The following is a 25,366-nucleotide window of genomic DNA, read 5'->3' as shown; positions in this document are numbered from 1 at the left end:
TGGGAGGCTGGTTATTACCATGTGTTGTGGCAGGCTGGTTATTACCTTGTGTTGTGGCAGGCTGGTTATTACCATGTGTTGTGGCAGGCTGGTTATTACCTTGTGTTGTGGCAGGCTGGTTATTACCTTGTGTTGTGGGAGGCTGGTTATTACCTTGTGTTGTGGCAGGCTGGTTATTACCTTGTGTTGTGGGAGGCTGGTTATTACCATGTGTTGTGGGAGGCTGGTTATTACCTTGTGTTGTGGCAGGCTGGTTATTACCATGTGTTGTGGCAGGCTGGTTATTACCTTGTGTTGTGGCAGGCTGGTTATTACCTTGTGTTGTGGGAGGCTGGTTATTACCTTGTGTTGTGGCAGGCTGGTTATTACCTTGTGTTGTGGCAGGCTGGTTATTACCATGTGTTGTGGGAGGCTGGTTATTACCATGTGTTGTGGCAGGCTGGTTATTACCTTGTGTTGTGGGAGGCTGGTTATTACCTTGTGTTGTGGGAGGCTGGTTATTACCTTGTGTTGTGGCAGGCTGGTTATTACCTTGTGTTGTGGCAGGCTGGTTATTACCTTGTGTTGTGGGAGGCTGGTTATTACCATGTGTTGTGGCAGGCTGGTTATTACCTTGTGTTGTGGCAGGCTGGTTATTACCTTGTGTTGTGGCAGGCTGGTTATTACCATGTGTTGTGGCAGGCTGGTTATTACCATGTGTTGTGGCAGGCTGGTTATTAACATGTGTTGTGGCAGGCTGGTTATTACCTTGTGTTGTGGCAGGCTGGTTATTACCTTGTGTTGTGGGAGGCTGGTTATTACCTTGTGTTGTGGCAGGCTGGTTATTACCTTGTGTTGTGGCAGGCTGGTTATTACCTTGTGTTGTGGCAGGCTGGTTATTACCATGTGTTGTGGGAGGCTGGTTATTACCTTGTGTTGTGGCAGGCTGGTTATTACCTTGTGTTGTGGGAGGCTGGTTATTACCTTGTGTTGTGGAAGGCTGGTTATTACCTTGTGTTGTGGCAGGCTGGTTATTACCTTGTGTTGTGGCAGGCAGGTTATTACCTTGTGTTGTGGGAGGCTGGTTATTACCATGTGTTGTGGCAGGCTGGTTATTACCTTGTGTTGTGGCAGGCAGGTTATTACCTTGTGTTGTGGGAGGCTGGTTATTACCTTGTGTTGTGGCAGGCTGGTTATTACCTTGTGTTGTGGCAGGCTGGTTATTACCTTGTGTTGTGGCAGGCTGGTTATTACCATGTGTTGTGGCAGGCTGGTTATTACCTTGTGTTGTGGCAGACTGGTTATTACCATGTGTTGTGGCAGGCTGCTTATTACCATGTGTTGTGGCAGGCTTGTTATTACCTTGTGTTGTGGGAGGCTGGTTATTACCTTGTGTTGTGGGAGGCTGGTTATTACCTTGTGTTGTGGCAGGCTGGTTATTACCTTGTGTTGTGGCAGGCTGGTTATTACCATGTGTTGTGGCAGGCTGGTTATTACCATGTGTTGTGGCAGGCTGGTTATTACCTTGTGTTGTGGCAGGCTTGTTATTACCTTGTGTTGTGGCAGGCTGGTTATTACCTTGTGTTGTGGTAGGCTGGTTATTACCTTGTGTTGTGGCAGGCTGGTTATTACCTTGTGTTGTGGCAGGCTGGTTATTACCATGTGTTGTGGTAGGCTGGTTATTACCTTGTGTTGTGGCAGGCTGGTTATTACCTTGTGTTGTGGGAGGCTGGTTATTACCTTGTGTTGTGGCAGGCTGGTTATTACCATGTGTTGTGGGAGGCTGGTTATTACCATGTGTTGTGGCAGGCTGGTTATTACCTTGTGTTGTGGCAGGCTGGTTATTACCTTGTGTTGTGGCAGGCTGGTTATTACCTTGTGTTGTGGGAGGCTGGTTATTACCATGTGTTGTGGCAGGCTGGTTATTACCTTGTGTTGTGGCAGGCTGGTTATTACCTTGTGTTGTGGCAGGCTTGTTATTACCTTGTGTTGTGGCAGGCTGGTTTTTACCTTGTGTTGTGGGAGGCTGGTTATTACCTTGTGTTGTGGCAGGCTTGTTATTACCTTGTGTTGTGGGAGGCTGGTTATTACCTTGTGTTGTGGGAGGCTGGTTATTACCTTGTGTTGTGGGAGGCTGGTTATTACCTTGTGTTGTGGCAGGCTGGTTATTACCATGTGTTTTGGGAGGCTGGTTATTACCATGTGTTGTGGCAGGCTGGTTATTACCTTGTGTTGTGGGAGGCTGGTTATTACCTTGTGTTGTGGGAGGCTGGTTATTACCTTGTGTTGTGGCAGGCTGGTTATTACCATGTGTTGTGGGAGGCTAGTTATTACCATGTGTTGTGGCAGGCTGGTTATTACCTTGTGTTGTAGCAGGCTGGTTATTACCTTGTGTTGTGGGAGGCTGGTTATTACCATGTGTTGTGGCAGGCTGGTTATTACCTTGTGTTGTGGCAGGCTGGTTATTACCTTGTGTTGTGGCAGGCTGGTTATTACCTTGTGTTGTGGCAGGCTGGTTATTACCTTGTGTTGTGGCAGGCTGGTTATTACCTTGTGTTGTGGCAGGCTGGTTATTACCTTGTGTTGTGGGAGGCTGGTTATTACCATGTGTTGTGGCAGGCTGGTTATTACCTTGTGTTGTGGCAGGCTGGTTATTACCTTGTGTTGTGGCAGGCTGGTTATTACCTTGTGTTGTGGCAGGCTGGTTATTACCTTGTGTTGTGGCAGGCTGGTTATTACCTTGTGTTGTGGCAGGCTGGTTATTACCTTGTGTTGTGGCAGGCTGGTTATTACCATGTGTTGTGGCAGGCTGGTTATTACCTTGTGTTGTGGCAGGCTGGTTATTACCTTGTGTTGTGGCAGGCTGGTTATTACCTTGTGTTGTGGCAGGCTGGTTATTACCTTGTGTTGTGGCAGGCTGGTTATTACCTTGTGTTGTGGCAGGCTGGTTATTACCTTGTGTTGTGGTAGGCTGGTTATTACCTTGTGTTGTGGCAGGCTGGTTATTACCATGTGTTGTGGCAGGCTGGTTATTACCTTGTGTTGTGGCAGGCTGGTTATTACCTTGTGTTGTGGCAGGCTGGTTATTACATTGTGTTGTGGCAGGCTTTATTACATTGTGTTGTGGCAGGCTGGTTATTACCTTGTGTTGTGGCAGGCTGGTTATTACCTTGTGTTGTGGCAGGCTGGTTATTACCTTGTGTTGTGGCAGGCTGGTTATTACCATGTGTTGTGGCAGGCTGGTTATTACCTTGTGTTGTGGCAGGCTGGTTATTACCTTGTGTTGTGGGAGGCTGGTTATTACCTTGTGTTGTGGCAGGCTGGTTATTACCTTGTGTTGTGGCAGGCTGGTTATTACCTTGTGTTGTGGCAGGCTGGTTATTACCTTGTGTTGTGGCAGGCTGGTTATTACCATGTGTTGTGGCAGGCTGGTTATTACCATGTGTTGTGGCAGGCTGGTTATTACCATGTGTTGTGGCAGGCTGGTTATTACCTTGTGTTGTGGCAGGCTGGTTATTACCTTGTGTTGTGGCAGGCTGGTTATTACCTTGTGTTGTGGCAGGCTGGTTATTACCTTGTGTTGTGGCAGGCTGGTTATTACCATGTGTTGTTGTGGTTATTACCTTGTGTTGTGGGAGGCTGGTTATTACCATGTGTTGTGGCAGGCTGGTTATTACCTTGTGTTGTGGCAGGCTGGTTATTACCTTGTGTTGTGGCAGGCTGGTTATTACCTTGTGTTGTGGCAGGCTGGTTATTACCTTGTGTTGTGGCAGGCTGGTTATTACCTTGTGTTGTGGCAGGCTGGTTATTACCTTGTGTTGTGGCAGGCTGGTTATTACCTTGTGTTGTGGCAGGCTGGTTATTACCTTGTGTTGTGGCAGGCTGGTTATTACCTTGTGTTGTGGTGGTTATTACCTTGTGTTGTGGCAGGCTGGTTATTACCTTGTGTTGTGGCAGGCTGGTTATTACCTTGTGTTGTGGCAGGCTGGTTATTACCTTGTGTTGTGGCAGGCTGGTTATTACCTTGTGTTGTGGGAGGCTGGTTATTACCTTGTGTTGTGGCAGGCTGGTTATTACCTTGTGTTGTGGGAGGCTGGTTATTACCTTGTGTTGTGGCAGGCTGGTTATTACCATGTGTTGTGGTAGGCTGGTTATTACCTTGTGTTGTGGCAGGCTGGTTATTACCTTGTGTTGTGGCAGGCTGGTTATTACCTTGTGTTGTAGGAGGCAGGTTATTACATTGTGTTGTGGTTATTACCTTGTGTTGTGGCAGGCTGGTTAGGCTGGTTATTACCTTGTGTTGTGGCAGGCTGGTTATTACCTTGTGTTGTGGCAGGCTGGTTATTACCTTGTGTTGTGGCAGGCTGGTTATTACCTTGTGTTGTGGCAGGCTGGTTATTACCTTGTGTTGTGGCAGGCTGGTTATTACCTTGTGTTGTGGCAGGCTGGTTATTACCTTGTGTTGTGGCAGGCTGGTTATTACCTTGTGTTGTGGCAGGCTGGTTATTACCTTGTGTTGTGGCAGGCTGGTTATTACCTTGTGTTGTGGCAGGCTGGTTATTACCTTGTGTTGTGGCAGGCTGGTTATTACCTTGTGTTGTGGCAGGCTGGTTATTACCTTGTGTTGTGGCAGGCTGGTTATTACCTTGTGTTGTGGCAGGCTGGTTATTACCTTGTGTTGTGGCAGGCTGGTTATTACCATGTGTTGTGGCAGGCTGGTTATTACCTTGTGTTGTGGCAGGCTGGTTATTACCTTGTGTTGTGGCAGGCTGGTTATTACCTTGTGTTGTGGCAGGCTGGTTATTACCTTGTGTTGTGGCAGGCTGGTTATTACCTTGTTGTTGTTATTACCTTGTGTTGTGGCAGGCTGGTTAGGCTGGTTATTACCTTGTGTTGTGGCAGGCTGGTTATTACCTTGTGTTGTGAGAGGCTGGTTATTACCTTGTGTTGTGGCAGGCTGGTTATTACCTTGTGTTGTGGCAGGCTGGTTATTACCTTGTTGTGGCAGGCTGGTGTGTTGTGGCAGGCTGGTTATTTTCTTGTGTTGTGGTAGGCTGGTTATTACCTTGTGTTGTGGCAGGCTGGTTATTACCTTGTGTTGTGGCAGGCTGGTTATTATCTTGTGTTGTGGCTGGTTAGTGCTGGTTATTACCTTGTGTTGTGGCAGTGTTGTGGCAGGCTGGTTATTACTGGTTATTACCTTGTGTTGTGGCAGGCTGGTTATTACCTTGTGTTGTGGCAGGCTGGTTATTACCTTGTGTTGTGGCAGGCTGGTTATTACCATGTGTTGTGGCAGGCTGGTTATTACCTTGTGTTGTGGCAGGCTGGTTATTACCTTGTGTTGTGGTAGGCTGGTTATTACCTTGTGTTGTGGCAGGCTGGTTATTACCTTGTTGTTGTTATTACCATGTGTTGTGGCAGGCTGGTTATTACCTTGTGTTGTGGCAGGCTGGTTATTACCTTGTGTTGTGGCAGGCTGGTTATTACCTTGTGTTGTGGCAGGCTGGTTATTACCTTGTGTTGTGGCAGGCTGGTTATTACCATGTGTTGTGGCAGGCTGGTTATTACCTTGTGTTGTGGCAGGTTATTACCTTGTGTTGTGGCAGGCTGGTTATTACCTTGTGTTGTGGCAGGCTGGTTATTACCTTGTGGTTATTACCTTGTGTTGTGGCAGGCTGGTTAGGCTGGTTATTACCTTGTGTTGTGGCAGGCTGGTTATTACCTTGTGTTGTGGCAGGCTGGTTATTACCTTGTGTTGTGGCAGGCTGGTTATTACCTTGTGTTGTGGCAGGCTGGTTATTACCTTGTGTTGTGGCAGGCTGGTTATTACCTTGTGTTGTGGCAGGCTGGTTATTACCTTGTGTTGTGGCAGGCTGGTTATTACCTTGTGTTGTGGCAGGCTGGTTATTACCTTGTGTTGTGGCAGGCTGGTTATTACCTTGTGTTGTGGCAGGCTGGTTATTACCTTGTGTTGTGGCAGGCTGGTTATTACCTTGTGTTGTGGCAGGCTGGTTATTACCTTGTGTTGTGGCAGGCTGGTTATTACCTTGTGTTGTGGCAGGCTGGTTATTACCTTGTGTTGTGGCAGGCTGGTTATTACCTTGTGTTGTGGCAGGCTGGTTATTACCTTGTGTTTTGGCAGGCTGGGTATTACCTTGTGTTGTGGCAGGCTGGTTATTACCTTGTGTGGTGGCAGGCTGGTTATTACCTTGTGTTGTGGCAGGCTGGTTATTACCTTGTGTTGTGGCAGGCTGGTTATTACCTTGTGTTGTGGCAGGCTGGTTATTACCTTGTGTTGTGGCAGGCTGGTTATTACCTTGTGTTGTGGCAGGCTGGTTATTACCTTGTGTTGTGGCAGGCTGGTTATTACCTTGTGTTGTGGCAGGCTGGTTATTACCTTGTGTTGTGGCAGGCTGGTTATTACCTTGTGTTGTGGCAGGCTGGTTATTACCTTGTGTTGTGGCAGGCTGGTTATTACCTTGTGTTGTGGCAGGCTGGTTATTACCTTGTGTTGTGGCAGGCTGGTTATTACCTTGTGTTGTGGCAGGCTGGTTATTACCTTGTGTTGTGGCAGGCTGGTTATTACCTTGTGTTGTGGCAGGCTGGTTATTACCTTGTGTTGTGGCAGGCTGGTTATTACCTTGTGTTGTGGCAGGCTGGTTATTACCTTGTGTTGTGGCAGGCTGGTTATTACCTTGTGTTGTGGCAGGCTGGTGATTACCTTGTGTTGTGGCAGGCTGGTTATTACCAGGCTGTGTTGTGGCAGGCTGGTTATTACCTTGTGTTGTGGCAGGCTGGTTATTACCTTGTGTTGTGGCAGGCTGGTTATTACCTTGTGTTGTGGCAGGCTGGTTATTACCATGTGTTGTGGCAGGCTGGTTATTACCTTGTGTTGTGGCAGGCTGGTTATTACCTTGTGTTGTGGCAGGCTGGTTATTACCTTTTGTTGTGTTGTGGCAGGCAGGTTATTACATTGTGTTGTGGCAGGCTTTTTATTACCATGTGTTGTGGCAGGCTGGTTATTACCTTGTGTTGTGGCAGGCTGGTTATTACCTTGTGTTGTGGCAGGCTGGTTATTACCTTGTGTTGTGGCAGGCTGGTTATTACCATGTGTTGTGGCAGGCTGGTTATTACCTTGTGTTGTGGCAGGCTGGTTATTACCATGTGTTGTGGCAGGCTGGTTATTACATTGTGGAAGGCTGGTTATTACCATGTGTTGTGGCAGGCTGGTTATTACCTTGTGTTGTGGGAGGCTGGTTATTACCTTGTGTTGTGGCAGGCTGGTTATTACCTTGTGTTGTGGCAGGCTGGTTATTACCTTGTGTTGTGGCAGGCTGGTTATTACCTTGTGTTGTGGCAGGCTGGTTATTACCTTGTGTTGTGGGAGGCTGGTTATTACCTTGTGTTGTGGCAGGCTGGTTATTACCTTGTGTTGTGGCAGGCTGGTTAGGCTGGTTATTACCTTGCGTTGTGGCAGGCTGGTTATTACCTTGTGTTGTGGCAGGCTGGTTATTACCTTGTGTTGTGGCAGGCTGGTTATTACCTTGTGTTGTGGCAGGCTGGTTATTACCTTGTGTTGTGGCAGGCTGGTTATTACATTGTGTTGTGGCTGGTTAGGCTGGTTATTACCTTGTGTTGTGGCAGGCTGGTTATTACCTTGTGTTGTGGCAGGCTGGTTATTACCGTGTGTTGTGGCAGGCTGGTTATTACCTTGTGTTGTGGCAGGCTGGTTATTACCTTGTGTTGTGGCAGGCTGGTTATTACCTTGTGTTGTGGCAGGCTGGTTATTACCTTGTGTTGTGGCAGGCTGGTTATTACCTTGTGTTGTGGCAGGCTGGTTATTACCTTGTGTTGTGGCTGGTTATTACCTTGTGTTGTGGCTGGTTATTACCTTGTGTTGTGGCAGGCTGGTTATTACCTTGTGTTGTGGCAGGCTGGTTATTACCTTGTGTTGTGGCAGGCTGGTTATTACCTTGTGTTGTGGCAGGCTGGTTATTACCTTGTGTTGTGGCAGGCTGGTTATTACCTTGTGTTGTGGCAGGCTGGTTATTACCTTGTGTTGTGGCAGGCTGGTTATTACCTTGTGTTGTGGCAGGCTGGTTATTACCTTGTGTTGTGGTAGGCTGGTTATTACCTTGTGTTGTGGGAGGCTGGTTATTACCTTGTGTTGTGGCAGGCTGGTTATTACCTTGTGTTGTGGCAGGCTGGTTATTACCTTGTGTTGTGGCAGGCTGGTTATTACCTTGTGTTGTGGCAGGCTGGTTATTACCTTGTGTTGTGGCAGGCTGGTTATTACCTTGTGTTGTGGCAGGCTGGTTATTACCATGTGTTGTGGGAGGCTGGTTATTACCTTGTGTTGTGGCAGGCTGGTTATTACCTTGTGTTGTGGCAGGCTGGTTATTACCATGTGTTGTGGTAGGCTGGTTATTACCTTGTGTTGTGGCAGGCTGGTTATTACCTTGTGTTGTGGCAGGCTGGTTATTACCATGTGTTGTGGCAGGCTGGTTATTACCTTGTGTTGTGGCAGGCTGGTTATTACCATGTGTTGTGGCAGGCTGGTTATTACCATGTGTTGTGGCAGGCTGGTTATTACCATGTGTTGTGGCAGGCTGGTTATTACCTTGTGTTGTGGCAGGCTGGTTATTACCATGTGTTGTGGCAGGCTGGTTATTACCATGTGTTGTGGGAGGCTGGTTATTACCATGTGTTGTGGCAGGCTGGTTATTACCATGTGTTGTGGGAGGCTGGTTATTACCATGTGTTGTGGCAGGCTGGTTATTACCATGTGTTGTGGCAGGCTGGTTATTACCATGTGTTGTGGTAGGCTGGTTATTACCATGTGTTGTGGCAGGCTGGTTATTACCATGTGTTGTGGCAGGCTGGTTATTACCTTGTGTTGTGGCAGGCTGGTTATTACCATGTGTTGTGGCAGGCTGGTTATTACCATGTGTTGTGGGAGGCTGGTTATTACCATGTGTTGTGGCAGGCTGGTTATTACCATGTGTTGTGGCAGGCTGGTTATTACCTTGTGTTGTGGGAGGCTGGTTATTACCATGTGTTGTGGGAGGCTGGTTATTACCTTGTGTTGTGGCAGGCTGGTTATTACCTTGTGTTGTGGCAGGCTGGTTATTACCATGTGTTGTTGTTGTTGTTGTTTTTGTTGTTGTTGTTGTTGCTGCTGCTGCTGCTGTTGTTATTGTTTTATTATCATTATTATTATTAATATTGTTATCATCATCACTAGTATATTCTGTGATGTTAATTAACAAGGTCATCACAGCAGCTGGTACATCATCGTCTCTGTTACACCAGAAGTTTATACATCAACATTGTTAAGCCAATTAATAATTACCCGATTCATTTGTCTTATAAAAATTCCAAGTGAATATAATGTGTATTTGCACAGTTATACCACACATAAAATACAAGATATGTATGTATGCATGTATATAATATATATATATATATATATATATATATATATATATATATATATATATATATATATATATATTTAATATATCATTTTACTGTTCCTGGCAGTTAGGTTAACACAGATTCGGCAGACATGTATCTATCCTCTGGAAGTTGGGATAAGATAAGCGGTATACAGTGCACAGACAGACGTACAATAAATTTTCACATTTTATATTCCAGTACATGTGTCGTGCATAGCTTGTGTGTGTGCAGGTGTTGTGTGTGGCAGCAGGTGTTGTGTGTGGTAGCAGGTGTTGTGTGTGGCAGCAGGTGTTGTGTGTGGCAGCAGGTGTTGTGTGTGGCAGCAGGTGTTGTGTGTGACAGCAGGTGTTGTGTGTGACAGCAGGTGTTGTGTGTGGCAGCAAGTGTTGTGTGTGACAGCAGGTGTTGTGTGTGGCAGCAGGTGTTGTGTGTGGCAGCAGGTGTTGTGTGTGACAGCAGGTGTTGTGTGTGGCAGCAGGTGTTGTGTGTGGCAGCAGGTGTTGTGTGTGACAGCAGGTGTTGTGTGTGACAGCAGGTGTTGTGTGTGGCAGCAGGTGTTGTGTGTGGCAGCAGGTGTTGTGTGTGACAGCAGGTGTTGTGTGTGACAGCAGGTGTTGTGTGTGACAGCAGGTGTTGTGTGTGGCAGCAGGTGTTGTGTGTGGCAGCAGGTGTTGTGTGTGACAGCAGGTGTTGTGTGTGGCAGCAGGTGTTGTGTGTGGCAGCAGGTGTTGTGTGTGACAGCAGGTGTTGTGTGTGGCAGCAGGTGTTGTGTGTGGCAGCAGGTGTTGTGTGTGGCAGCAGGTGTTGTGTGTGGCAGCAGGTGTTGTGTGTGGCAGCAGGTGTTGTGTGTGGCAGCAGGTGTTGTGTGTAAACAGCAGGTGTTGTATGTAAGCAGCAGGTGTTGTGTGTGGCAGCAGGTGTTGTGTGTGGCAGCAGGTGTTGTGTGTAAACAGCAGGTGTTGTATGTAAGCAGCAGGTGTTGTGTGTGGCAGCAGGTGTTGTGTGTGGCAGCAGGTGTTGTGTGTGGCAGCAGGTGTTGTGTGTGGCAGCAGGTGTTGTGTGTGGCAGCAGGTGTTGTGTGTGGCAGCAGGTGTTGTGTGTGGCAGCAGGTGTTGTGTGTGGCAGCAGGTGTTGTGTGTAAACAGCAGGTGTTGTATGTAAGCAGCAGGTGTTGTGTGTGGCAGCAGGTGTTGTGTGTAAACAGCAGGTGTTGTATGTAAGCAGCAGGTGTTGTGTGTGGCAGCAGGTGTTGTGTGTTGCAGCAGGTGTTGCATGTAAGCAGCAGGTGTTGTGTGTGGCAGCAGGTGTTGTGTGTAAACAGCAGGTGTTGTATGTAAGCAGCAGGTGTTGTGTGTGGCAGCAGGTGTTGTGTGTGGCAGCAGGTGTTGTGTGTGGCAGCAGGTGTTGTGTGTGGCAGCAGGTGTTGTGTGTGACAGCAGGTGTTGTGACAGCAGGTGTTGTGTGTGGCAGCAGGTGTTGTATGTAAACAGCAGGTGTTGTACAGGAACGTCGTCCATCAGTGTTCCAGACAGCGGCAGTCAGCCACGGGGAAATCAAATGCTCATCTGAATGTTATTCTGTATTATGACTGGAGCGTGTGAGCGTAGCAAGGAACATCAGCGACTCCCCCGACCTCACTTCTTGCTCCTCACTCACTCACTCACTCACTCACTCACTCACTCACTCACTCACTCACTATCATAGTTTCAGTACTCGGCTACTACGGTTGTAGAAATCTGATGGAAGTTGTTCAGTAATGTAAAAAGCAGAATCGCTTGGAGCAGAGACGTATTTGCTTACTGTCTTCTGCTGTGCTGTTACACTCTCTGAGCAGACTGTCACTGACGTTCTATGAACAGACAGCCATTGTGGCACTCTGTCAATAGACGGCCACTAACAATCTATGAATAGATAGCCAGTGTGACACTCTATGGGCAGTCAGAACAAGCACGAAATATACAGAGTACTATTGGACCATTTGTCAATGCTTCAATATCCCTAACAAACTGTTGTACACACACACACACAAACACACACACACACACACACACATATATATATATATATATATATATATATATATATATATATATATATATATATATATATATATATATATATGTATATATATATATATATATATATATATATATATATATATATATATATATATATATATATATATATATATATATATATATATATGCGTGTGTGTGTGTGTGTGTGTGTGTGTGTGTGTGTTTATATACCTTTATGCAGATGAAGGACTCTTCATTCAAGGAATTGGAGCTATCCCCCCTTCTTAGGATCAAACTTAACTAGCTCCTATTCCCAATGGTGTGATCCTATGGGTTTAGCGTTTCCCCCATAAATACAATAACGCAATAATAATAATAATAACAATAATACATGATGATAAAGATGACCACATATTACAGATAAACTTGCTGGAGGAACCAGGTAGCACCGTGCCCAGAAAACGACACAAAAGCAGTAATGGGATACTATTTCGACGACCTGTCGCCTGCTCAGCAGGTGTTTTTAAAGTCCGAATCAGTTTTCCAGTTGCTGCTTCTGTGTTTATTTTCATCAGTACAACTGGTGGGCACTCCACTGCCATCTATTGTTTGTATTTTTTTTTATTCGCCTGGGGACCCGGAGCGTCACTCGAAGGAGGTGGGATTGTGAGGGCGAGGGTTGAGGATGGTTGTGTTGGTGAGTGTGAGGCGATGGTGAGAAGCCTGAGTGCCGTTGTCAGTGCCTATGGTCTTGAGGGGTAGTTGTTCCGTCCTCAGTGCGGTGGTGACGCGGGTGCCCGTAGAGTCCACAGCGTCCCATTCCGCCCGGCCGAAGCGGCCACCGCGGCTGGCGCACCAACAGAAGACGTGCTTGTTGAAGTACTTTCTGAAGGTGCCGCTGACGCAGTAGAGCGCGATGGGATTGATGCAGGAGTTTATGAACGACAGACAAAAGCCGACTATCCGGAGAGAGTGCCAGTAAATGTCGTAACTCTCCACGGAGTTTGGTGCAAAGTGCCACCAGAGTGTGAAGACGTTTAGGGGCAGGAAGCAGATGGCGAAGATGATAACGAAGGCTAACACCATCTTCGCCACTTTTCTTCGCGCCTGCGCCTGCCGCTGCTGACCCGCAGCCTCCCCTGGCAGGTGCTGCGCTGACACCAGAAGATGCCGCGCCATTAGAATGTAGAAGGAAGCGATGAGTGCCAAAGGAAGAATGTAATAGCCTATCACCTTCACCAAAGCGTGGATCTTCGGGTAGAGAGGACCTAGGTACTCTGGGAAAGGAGTACAGATGTGGTATTGTTTGCCGGTGGGCGTGAACATCGTAGGCGTGCTGGAGAAGAGAGCTGCGGGCGTGGCTAGGAGGGCAGCCACCACCCAGATCCCGACAGCGACCATGATAGTGAGGCGTCCTGCTGAGTCTGACACATGGTGTGACACAGGGCGCACGATGGCCATGTAGCGGTCTGCGCTGAGCGCAGTCAGGGTGAAGACGGTGATCCCAAGACTGAGGTCCTTAGCGAACTCTGAGGCGCGGCACACAGCCTCACCGAAGGGATAGGAGTCCAAGGTGTACACTAGGGAGGTGAAAGGCACTGTCAGGAGCACCATCAGGAGGTCTCCTGCCGCCAGGGACACCAGGTGGGTGTTGGGAGTACTTCTGTAACATAAAATAATATTGTATCAATAAATGCTTAAATTAGTCCATTATTATGCACATACACACACACACACACACACACACACACACACACACACACACACACACACACACACACACACACACACACACACACACACACACACACACACACACACACACACACACAGAAGGGACTCCAGAAAGACGGAGAGGTGGGGCACACCACCAAGTGCTGGACACAGTGCACACAACCGAGGAAGAAGTGAAGAGGCTTCTGAGTGAGCTAGATACCTCAAAGGCAATGGGGCCAGATAACATCTCCCCATGGGTATTGAGAGAGGGAGCAGAGGCACTATGTGTACCCCTAACAACAATATTCAATACATCTATCGAAACAGGGAGATTGCCTGAGGCATGGAAGACAGCAAATGTAGTCCCAATCTTTAAAAAAGGAGACAGACATGAAGCATTAAACTACAGACCAGTGTCACTGACATGTATAGTATGCAAAATCATGGAGAAGATTATCAGGAGAAGAGTGGTGGAACACCTAGAAAGGAATGATCTCATCAACAGCAGCCAGCATGGTTTCAGGGACGGGAAATCCTGTGTCACAAACCTACCGGAGTTCTATGACATGGTGACAGCAGTAAGACAAGAGAGAGAGGGGTGGGTGGATTGCATTTTCTTGGACTGCAAGAAGGCGTTTGACACAGTTCCACACAAGAGATTGGTGCAAAAACTGGAGGACCAAGCAGGGATAACAGGGAAGGCACTACAATGGATCAGGGAATACTTGTCAGGAAGACAGCAGCGAGTCATGGTACGTGGCGAGGTGTCAGAGTGGGCACCTGTGACCAGCGGGGTCCCGCAGGGGTCAGTCCTAGGACCAGTGCTGTTTCTGGTATTTGTGAACGACATGACGGAAGGAATAGACTCTGAGGTGTCCCTGTTTGCAGATGACGTGAAGTTGATGAGAAGAATACACTCGATCGAAGACCAGGCAGAACTACAAAGGGATCTGGACAGGCTGCAGACCTGGTCCAGCAATTGGCTCCTGGAGTTCAATCCCACCAAGTGCAAAGTCATGAAGATTGGGGAAGGGCAAAGAAGGCCGCAGACGGAGTACAGTCTAGGGGGCCAGAGACTACAAACCTCACTCAAGGAAAAAGATCTTGGGGTGAGTATAACACCAGGCACATCTCCTGAAGCGCACATCAACCAAATAACTGCTGCAGCATATGGGCGCCTAGCAAACCTCAGAACAGCATTCCGACATCTTAATAAGGAATCGTTCAGGACCCTGTACACCGTATACGTTAGGCCCATATTGGAGTATGCGGCACCAGTTTGGAACCCACACCTAGCCAAGCACGTAAAGAAACTAGAGAAAGTGCAAAGGTTTGCAACAAGACTAGTCCCAGAGCTAAGAGGTATGTCATACGAGGAGAGGTTAAGGGAAATCAACCTGACGACACTGGAGGACAGGAGAGATAGGGGGGACATGGTAACGACATACAAAATACTGAGGGGAATTGACAAGGTGGACAAAGACAGGATGTTCCAGAGATTGGACAAAGTAACAAGGGGACACAGTTGGAAGCTGAAGACACAGATGAATCACAGGGATGTTAGGAAGTATTTCTTCAGCCACAGAGTAGTCAGTAAGTGGAATAGTTTGGGAAGCGATGTAGTGGAGGCAGGATCCATACATAGCTTTAAGCAGAGGTATGATAAAGCTCACGGCTCGGGGAGAGTGACCTAGTAGCGATCAGTGAAGGGGCGGGGCCAGGAGCTCGGACTCGACCCCCGCAACCTCAACTAGGTGAGTACAACTAGGTGAGTACACACACACACACACACACACACACACACACACACACACACACACACACACACACACACACACACACACACACACACACACACACACACACACACACACACATTAACTACTTCTCCCACCTGAACCAGTCAGTCACAGTCTCCTTTTCATTTACATAATTTTGCGAAAATTATTGATCCTGTAATTACTCTGTCTTCCTCGCGCTTTCCGTTTTTCATCACAAAATCTATATTACTCACGTGGCTCTATTCGCGATCTTCACTTGTTATCACCTAGCAATTATCAGAATTAAATTCGCATTAGATCAATGTATTCGAGTCTCTCACAACAGCAGTGTTGAACAAGTCGCCCGGGAGAGACAAGAGAAAACTGTATAAATAGATATCAACACAGTCTTCCAGTGCACAACTGAAATTAACGTGATGTTCGGTGGTGACCAATTTCAACTGCAGATGAATGGAAAGGAAGTACAACTGGAGAGGAGCAGTGAAAAACCCCAGGAATACCATCCGTTACGAGGAAGAGAACATATGAAAGACTTGGGTATGATAATGTCAGATGACGTATCATTTAGTGAACGCAGTAAGGCAGATGTTATGATGACAGGAAGAAATACCAATGGTGATGCTGCTCTATTTATTGGTACATCTTGTTTAGAGTACTGTTGAGTGTTGACGGTCCCGTTCAAGGCAGCAGCAAAGATACAAGTGCAGGAAAAGCTACTAAGATCGCTCACTTACCGCTTAGAGCAAGAGAGCTTTAAACTAATGGGAAAACCTCAACATCCTGAGAACGTACTCTCTGGAGTGAAGAAGAAAGAGATACCTAATAAAATATGCGTGAAAAATATCTGAGGGCCTTAACCTACATCTACACACTACCATAACAATGTACTAAAGTGGGAGACAGGGAAGGAAGGATTAAATAAAACCAGGGATAAATAAGGCACTATCAGCACACTAAGAGAACACTGTATCAACATCCGTGGTTCCAGCAGATGTCAGAAACACTACCGGAACAACTGTAGAAGTTTTCAAGAGAGAAAAAAAGGACCACTTCCTCTCTCAGTAGTAGTAACCAGTTACCAGTAACCACTGTGCCAGTTGACTCACGACCAACCGTCTCTGCCTGAGTCACTGTCTGAACTCATGTGCTGACCTGGCAGTATTCAAAGACCCTCTCACATATGGGTACTGTGGGCGGCCAGTCAGTCAGTTATACGAGAGTGAGCAAGGAGGCAGGTCACGGCTGTAAGGGCGCAACTCACCTTATCTGTAATTATACGTACTACCAGCCTACGTGAGTATTTCTTACCTAATCCACGTATTCGAACTCCCACATGATACCTCTACTAAGTGCCAGATCAAGAAGGCTATGATGGATATGTAGGGCACAATAATAATAATAATAACAATAATAATAATAATAATAATAATAATAATAATAATAATAATAATAATAATAATAATAATAATAATAATAATAATAAATATTATTATTATAATGGTAATTATTATTATTATTATTATTATTATTATTATTATTATTATTATTATTATTATTATTATTATTATTATTATTATTATTATTATAATCATAAAATTCCCAGAGAAGCTCTAAAACAAAAAGAAAAGAGTCTCAAATAAATGCTGTGAGCTTCTCTCAGGTGAAGCCTCGACCAGGGCTGCCTCAGGCGGGGGTTTCCGAGTGCTTGCACCTCAAAGATCACCAAGTTTGTAATATACCGAACCAAGACTCCAATACGAACCTCCAGTGTCCTCCATAAACTTATATATATATATATATATATATATATATATATATATATATATATATATATATATATATATATATATATATATATATATATATATATATATATATATATATATATATATATATATATGTATATATATATATATATATATATATATATATATATATATATATATATATATATATATATATATATATATATATATATATATATATATACATATTATATTTTTTTATTATCACACTGGCCGATTCCCACCAAGGCAGGGTGGCCCAAAAAAGAAAAACTTTCACCATCATTCACTCCATCACTGTCTTGCCAGAAGGGTGCTTTACACTACAGTTTTTAAACTGCAACGTTAACACCCCTCCTTCAGAGTGCAGGCACTGTACTTCCCATCTCCAGGACTCAAGTCCGGCCTGCCGGTTTCCCTGAACCCCTTCATAAATGTTACTTTGCTCACACTCCAACAGCACGTCAAGTATTAAAAACCATTTGTCTCCATTCACTCCTATCAAACACGCTCACGCATGCCTGCTGGAAGTCCAAGCCCCTCGCACACAAAACCTCCTTTACCCCCCTCTCTCCAACCTTTCCTAGGCCGACCCCTACCCCGCCTTCCTTCCACTACAGACTGATAAACTTTTGAAGTCATTCTGTTTCGCTCCATTCTCTCTACATGTCCGAACCACCTCAACAACCCTTCCTCAGCCCTCTGGACAACAGTTTTGGTAATCCCGCACCTCCTCCTAACTTCCAAACTACGAATTCTCTGCATTATATTCACATCACACATTGCCCTCAGACATGACATCTCCACTGCCTCCAGCCTTCTCCTCGCTGCAACATTCATCACCCATGCTTCACACCCATATAAGAGCGTTGGTAAAACTATACTCTCATACATTCCCCTCTTTGCCTCCAAGGACAAAGTTCTTCGTCTCCACAGACTCCTAAGTGCACCACTCACCCTTTTCCCCTCATCAATTCTATGATTCACCTCATCTTTCATAGACCCATCCGCTGACACGTCCACTCCCAAATATCTGAATACATTCACCTCCTCCATACTCTCTCCCTCCAATCTGATATCCAATCTTTCATCACCTAATCTTTTTGTTATCCTCATAACCTTACTCTTTCCTGTATTCACTTTTAATTTTCTTCTTTTGCACACCCTACCAAATTCATCCACCAATCTCTGCAACTTCTCTTCAGAATCTCCCAAGAGCACAGTGTCATCAGCAAAGAGCAGCTGTGACAACTCCCACTTTATGTGTGATTCTTTATCTTTTAACTCCACGCCTCTTGCCAAGACCCTCGCATTTACTTCTCTTACAACCCCATCTATAAATATATTAAACAACCACGGTGACATCACACATCCTTGTCTAAGGCCTACTTTTACTGGGAAATAATTTCCCTCTTTCCTACATACTCTAACTTGAGCCTCACTATCCTCATTGCCCCCCTATCCACCCTGTCATACGCCTTTTCCAAATCCATAAATGCCACAAAGACCTCTTTAGCCTTATCTAAATACTGTTCACTTATACGTTTCACTGTAAACACCTAGTCCACACACCCCCTACCTTTCCTAAAGCCTCCTTGTTCATCTGCTATCCTATTCTCCGTCTTACTCTTAATTCTTTCAATAATAACTCTACCATACACTTTACCAGGTATACTCAACAGACTTATCCCCCTATAATTTTTGCACTCTCTTTTATCCCCTTTGCCTTTATACAAAGGAACTATGCATGCTCTCTGCCAATCCCTAGGTACCTTCCCCTCTTCCATACATTTATTAAATAATTGCACCAACCACTCCAAAACTATACACGAAATCACAGCTTCCCTATCTTCATCAACATTTAACAATTCCTCAAAATATTCCCTCCATCTTCCCAATACCTCTAACTCTCCATTTAATAACTCTCCTCTCCTATTTTTAACTGACAAATCCATTTGTTCTCTAGGCTTCCTTAACTTGTTAATCTCACTCCAAAACTTTTTCTTATTTTCAACAAAATTTGTTGATAACATCTCACCCACTCTCTCATTTGCTCTCTTTTTACATTGCTTCACCACTCTCTTAACCTCTCTCTTTTTCTCCATATACTCTTCCTTCCTTGCATCACTTCTACTTTGTAAAAACTTCTCATATGCTAACTTTTTCTCCCTTACTACTCTCTTTACATCATCATTGCACCAAACGCTCCTCTTCCCTCCCGCACCCACTTTCCTGTAACCACAAACTTCTGCTGAACACTCTAACACTACATTTTTAAACCTACCCCATACCTCTTCGACCCCATAGCCTATGCTTTCATTAGCCCATCTATCCTCCAATAGCTGTTTATATCTTACCCTAAATGCCTCCTCTTATATATATATATATATATATATATATATATATATATATATATATATATATATATATATATATATATATATATATATATATATATATATATATATATATATATATATATATGGAGTCAAAGAAGGGAATGTATGAAAGTATAGTAGTACCAACACTCTTATATGGGTGTGAAGCTTGGGTGGTAAATGCAGCAGCGAGGAGACGGTTGGAGGCAGTGGAGATGTCCTGTTTAAGGGCAATGTGTGGTGTAAATATTATGCAGAAAATTCGGAGTGTGGAAATTAGGAGAAGGTGTGGAGTTAATAAAAGTATTAGTCAGAGGGCAGAAGAGGGGTTGTTGAGGTGGTTTGGTCATTTAGAGAGAATGGATCAAAGTAGAATGACATGGAAAGCATATAAATCTATAGGGGAAGGAAAGAGGGGTAGGGGTCGTCCTCGAAAGGGTTGGAAAGAGGGGGTAAAGGAGGTTTTGTGGGTGAGGGGCTTGGACTTCCAGCAAGCGTGCATGAGCGTGTTAGATAGGAGTGAATGGAGACGAATGATACTTGGGACCTGACGATCTGTTGGAGTGTGAGCAGGGTAATATTTAGTGAAGGGATTCAGGGAAACCGGTTATTTTCATATAGTCGGACTTGAGTCCTGGAGGGGTTTGGGATATTGGCAGTTTGGAGGGATATGTTGTGTATCTTTATATGTGTATGCTTCTAGACTGTTGTATTCTGAGCACCTCTGCAAAAGCAGTGATAATGTGTGAGTGTGGTGAAAGTGTTGAATGATGATGAAAGTATTTTCTTTTTGGGGATTTTCTTTCTTTTTTGGGTCACCCTGCCTCGGTGGGAGACTGCCGACTTGTTGAAATATATATATATATATATATATATATATATATATATATATATATATATATATATATATATATATATATATATATATATATATATATATATATATATATATATATATATATATATATATATATATATATATATATATATATATATATATATATATATATACATATCCTCAGATATGTGTGTGGAGTCTCGTACGATGCTTACGTATGTGCTGGTGTAGTGAGGATATGTGAGGGGTTGATGCCTGAGTTATCTTCCTGAAGGAGGAACTGGTGTGCCTATGAGTGTGCTCGTGTATGTGTGGTTGCAGGGGTCGAGTCTCAACTCTTGGGCCCCGCCTCTTCGCTGGTCGCTACTAGGTTCACCCTCTCCTGGCTTCGAGATCCTTATCGTACCTCTTCTTCAAGCTATGTGTGGTTCTTGCCTATACCATTTCACTCTTCAGGTCGTTCCACTTCCTGAGTACTCTAAGGCCGAAGAAATACTTCCTAACATACCTGTGACTCCTTCAAGTTTTCAGCTTCCAGTTATGCCCTAGTGTACCTGTTTCCCATCTCTCGAACATTTTATTTCTGTTCACCTTATCAATTTTTTTTCAGAATATTTTGTACGTTGTTATCATATCCCCCCCTAGTCCTCCTGTCCTCAAGTGTCATCAGCCAGTGTGTGTGTGTGTGTGTGTGTGTGTGTACTCACCTAGTTGTACTCACCTAGTTGAGGTTGCAGGGGTCGAGTCCAAGCTCCTGGCCCCGCCTCTTCACTGATCGCTACTAGGTCACTCTCCCTGAACCATGAGCTTTATCATACCTCTGCTTAAAGCTATGTATGGATCCTGACTCCACTACATCGCTTCCCAAACTATTCCACTTACTGACTACTCTGTGGCTGAAGAAATACTTCCTAACATCCCTGTGATTCATCTGTGTCTTCAGCTTCCAACTGTGTCCCCTTGTTACTGTGTCCAATCTCTGGAACATCCTGTCTTTGTCCACCTTGTCAGTTCCTCTCAGTATTTTGTAAGTCGTTATCATGTCCCCCCTATCTCTCCTGTCCTCCAGTGTCGTCAGGTTGATTTCCCTTAACCTCTCCTCGTAGGACATACCTCTTAGCTCTGGGACTAGTCTTGTTGCAAACCTTTGCACTTTCTCTAGTTTCTTTACATGCTTGGCTAGGTGTGGGTTCCAAACTGGTGCCGCATACTCCAATATGGGCCTAACGTACACGGTGTACAGGGTCCTGAACGATTCCTTATTAAGATGTCGGAATGCTGTTCTGAGGTTTGCTAGGCGCCCATATGCTGCAGCAGTTATTTGGTTGATGTGCGCTTCAGGAGATGTGCCTGGTGTTATACTCACCCCAAGATCTTTTTCCTTGAGTGATGTTTGTAGTTTCTGACCCCCTAGACTGTACTCCATCTGCGGTCTTCTTTGCCCTTCCCGAATCCTCATGACTTTGCACTTGGTGGGATTGAACTCCAGGAGCCAGTTGCTGGACCAGGTCTGCAGCCTGTCCAGATCCCTTTGTATTTCTGCCTGGTCTTCGATCGAATGAACTCTTCTCATCAACTTCACGTCATCTGCAAACAGTGACACCTCGGAGTTTATTCCTTCCGTCATGTCGTTCACAAATACCAGAAACAGCACTGGTCCTAGGACTGACCCCTGTGGGACCCCACTGGTCACAGGTGCCCACTCTGACACCTAGCCTCGTACCATTACTCTCTGCTGTCTTCCTGACAAGTATTCCCTGATCCATTGCAGTGCCTTCCCTGTTATTCCTGCTTGGTCCTCCAGTTTTTGCACTAATCTCTTGTGTGGTACTGTGTCAAACGCCTTCTTGCAGTCAAAGAAAATGCAATCCACCCACCCCTCTCTCTCTTCTCTTACTGCTGTCACCATGTCATAGAACTCCAGTAGGTTTGTGACACAGGATTTCCCGTCTCTGAAACCATGTTGTCTGCTGGTGATGAGATCATTCCTTTCTAGATGTTCCACCATTCTTCTCCTGACAATCTTTTCCATGATTTTGCATGCTATACATGTCAGTGACACTGGTCTGTAGTTTAGTGCTTCATGTCTGTCTCCTTTTTTAAAGATTGGGACTACATTTGCTATCTTCCATGCCTCAGGCAATCTCCCTGTTTCGATAGATGTATTGAATATTGTTGTTAGGGGTACACATAGCGCCTCTGCTCCCTCTCTCAGGACCCATGGAGAGATGTTATCTGGCCCCATTGCCTTTGAGGTATCTAGCTCACTCAGAAGCCTCTTCACTTCTTCCTCGGTTGTGTGTACTGTGTCCAGCACATGGTGGTGTACCCCACCTCTCCGTCTTTCTGGAGCCCCTTCTGTCTCCTCTGTGAACACTTCTTTGAATCTCTTGTTGAGTTCCTCACATACTGTGTGTGTGTGTGTGTGTGTGTGTGTGTGTGTGTGTACTCACCTAGTCTCACCTAGTTGAGGTTGCGGGGGTCGAGTCCGAGCTCCTGGCCCCGCCTCTTCACTGATCGCTACTAGGTCACTCTCCCTGAGCCGTGAGCTTTATCATACCTCTGCTTAAAGCTATGTATGGATCCTGCCTCCACTACATCGCTTCCCAAACTATTCCACTTACTGACTACTCTGTGGCTGAAGAAATACTTCCTAACATCCCTGTGATTCATCTGTGTCTTCAGCTTCCAACTGTGTCCCCTTGTTACTGTGTCCAATCTCTGGAACATCCTGTCTTTGTCCACCTTGTCAATTCCTCTCAGTATTTTGTATGTCGTGTATGTGTGTGTGTGAGTGTGTGTGTGTGTGTGTGTGTGTGTGTGTGTGTATGTGTGTGTGTGTGTGTGTATTTATGTATGTGTGTGTGTGTGTGTGTGTGTGTGTGTGTGTGTGTGTGTGTGTGTGTGTGTGTGTGTGTGTGTGTGTGTGTATGTTTATGTGTGTGTGTGTGTGTGTGTGTGTGTCTGTGTCTATGGTGTGTGGCTATTGTGGATACCTCCAGGTGTGGAAGACCTCCAGGTGTGGAAAGCCTTCAGGTGTGGAGGACCTCCAGGTGTGGAGGACCTCCAGGTATCTAGGACCTCCAGGTGTGGAGGAGGGCTTTCAGGTGCCGCTAGAGAAGGTCACCTCATTCAGGTTACGCTTTTAGGTGGGTCGCCTCTTAATTCCAGGTGATCTGTGCTCACACTCCCCTTGATCTCTTCCTGAGCCTCATCTCTCTACCTGCTCTTGTCTCCTAGTCTCCACTCTCTCTTAACACACACACACACACACACACACACACACACACACACACACACACACACACACACACACACACACACACACACACACACACACACACACACACACACACACACACACACACACACACACATCACAATAAAGACTAGTCCCAGAGGCCAAGAGGTATGTCCTACTAGGAGAGGTTAAGGGAAATAACCTGACGACACTGGAGGACAGGAGAGATAGGGGACATGATAACGACATACAAAAATACTGAGAGGAATTGACAAGGTGGATAAAGACAGGATGTTCAGAGATTGGACATACAGTAACAAGGGGACACAGTTGAAGCTGAAGACACAGATGAATCATAGGGATGTTAGGAAGCATTTTCAGCTACAGAGTAGTCAGGTAAGTGAATAGTTTGGGGAAGCGATGGTGTGAGGCAGGATCCATACATAGCTTTAAGCAGAGGTATGACAAGCTCACGGCTCAGGAGAGGATCTAGTAGCGATCAGTGAAGAGCCGGGGCCAGAGCCGGACTCGACTCCCGCAACCTCAACTAGGTGAGTACAACCAGGTGAGTACAACCAGGGTGGCTTAGGAGGAGGCGCCAACTAGGTGAGTACAACCAGGTGAGTACACACTTCCCAACTGACTCAGCCAGGGCTGAACCCTCTGCTCTGATAACAGCAAATCTGGCAGGGACCCCATATGAATCTTATCTGGGCTTTTTCTCTTTCCACCTCCTCCTCCTTCTCCTCCCCTCCTCCTCCTCCCTTCTCCTACTCCTCCACCCTCCTCCTCCTTCTCCTCCTCCTCCTGCCCTCCCCTCCTCCTCCTCCTTCTCCTCCTCCTCCCCTCCACCTCCTCCTCCCTCTCCTCCTCCTGATTCTCCTCCTCCCCTCCTCCTCCCTCCCCTCTCCTCCTCCTCCTTCCTCCTCCTCCTCCACCTCCCTCCTCCTTCTCTCCTCCTCCACCTCCTCCTCCTCCTTCTCCTCCTCCTCTCCACCTCCTCCTCCCCTCCACCTCCTCCTCCTCCCTCTCCTCCTCCTCCTTCCTCCACCTCCCTCCTCCTCCACCTCCTCCTCTCCTCCACCTCCTCCTCCTCCCTCCCTCCTCCTCCTCCACCTCCTCCTCCTCCTCCCTCCTCCTCCTCCTCCTCCCCTCCTCCTCCACCTCCTCCTCCTTCTCCCTCCTCCTCCTCCTCCTCCTCCTCCTCCTCCACCTCCTCCTCCTCTTCTCCCTCCTCCTCCTCCTGCCCTCCTCCTCCTCCTTCTCCTCCCCTCCCTCCTCCCACCCCTCCTCCTCCTTCTCCTCCTCCTCCTCCTCCTCCCTCCTCCTCCTCCTCCTTCTCCTCCTCCTCCCTCTCCTTCTCCTCCCTCCTCCTCCACCTCCTCCTCCTTCTCCCCTCCTCCCCTCCTCCACCTCTCCTCCCCTCCTCCTTCTCCCCTCTCCTTCTCCACTCCCTCCTCCTCCACCTCCTCCTCCTCCCTTCTCCTCCTCCTCCTTCTCCACCTCCTCCTCCTTCCACCTCCTCCCTCCTCCACCTCCTCCTCCTCCTCCTCCCTCCTCCTCCACCTCCTCCCTCCTCCTCCTCCTCCAGCCTCTCCTCCTTCTCCTCCTCCTCCAGTCTCTCCTCCTTCTCCTCCTCCACCTCCTCCACCTCCTCCTCCTCCTCTCCCCTCCACCTCCTCCTCCTCCTCCTCCACCTCCCTCCTCCTCCCTCCTCTCCTCCCACCTCCTCCCTCTCCCTCCTCCTCCTCTCCTCCTCCATCTCCTCCTCCACCTCCTCCTCCCTCCTCCTCCACCTCCTCCTCCTCCCCTCCTCCTCCTCCTCCTCTCCTCCCTCCTCCTCCACCCCTCCTCCACCTCCTCCCCTCTCCTCCTCCTCCTCCTCCACCTCCTCCTCCTCCTCCTTCTCCTCCACCCCTCCTTCTCTCCTCCTCCACCTCCTCCTCCCCCTCCTCCTCCACCTCCTCCTCCACCTCCTCCCCTCCTTCCTCCTCCCTCCCCTCCTCCCACCTCCCCTCCTCCTCCACCTCCTCCTCCACTCCTCCTCCCCTTCCTCCTCCTCCTCCTCCCTCCCTCCTTCTCCTCCACCTCCTCCTTCTCCCCCCTCCTCCTCCCTTCACCTCCTCCTCCTCCTCCTCCACCTCCTCCTTCACCTCCTCCTCCTTCTCCTCC

The 25,366-nt window shown here is 46.7% G+C and overlaps 2 protein-coding genes across 2 annotated transcripts in view; one reads left to right on the top strand and one right to left on the bottom strand.

The window, feature by feature from the left end:
* LOC128687012 (mucosa-associated lymphoid tissue lymphoma translocation protein 1) overlaps positions 1 to 25,366 on the top strand; it is a 574,887-nt gene that overhangs the window by 156,095 nt on the left and 393,426 nt on the right. The window lies entirely within an intron of this gene.
* Positions 11,658 to 25,366, bottom strand: part of LOC128686834 (neuropeptide CCHamide-1 receptor) — a 67,983-nt gene continuing 54,274 nt past the window's right edge. Inside the window, exon 2 of the mRNA XM_053773962.2 lies at positions 11,658 to 13,119. Coding sequence (XP_053629937.1) covers positions 12,102 to 13,119 — 1,018 coding nt within the window. The 3' untranslated portion in view covers positions 11,658 to 12,101. The remainder of the gene's footprint in view (positions 13,120 to 25,366) is intronic.

Source organism: Cherax quadricarinatus, chromosome 7, assembly GCF_038502225.1.
Source record: "Cherax quadricarinatus isolate ZL_2023a chromosome 7, ASM3850222v1, whole genome shotgun sequence".
NCBI classification, from domain to species: Eukaryota; Metazoa; Arthropoda; class Malacostraca; order Decapoda; family Parastacidae; genus Cherax; species Cherax quadricarinatus.
Note: the sequence above shows the minus strand (reverse complement) of the source record. Positions and strands in the feature narration are given on the sequence as shown.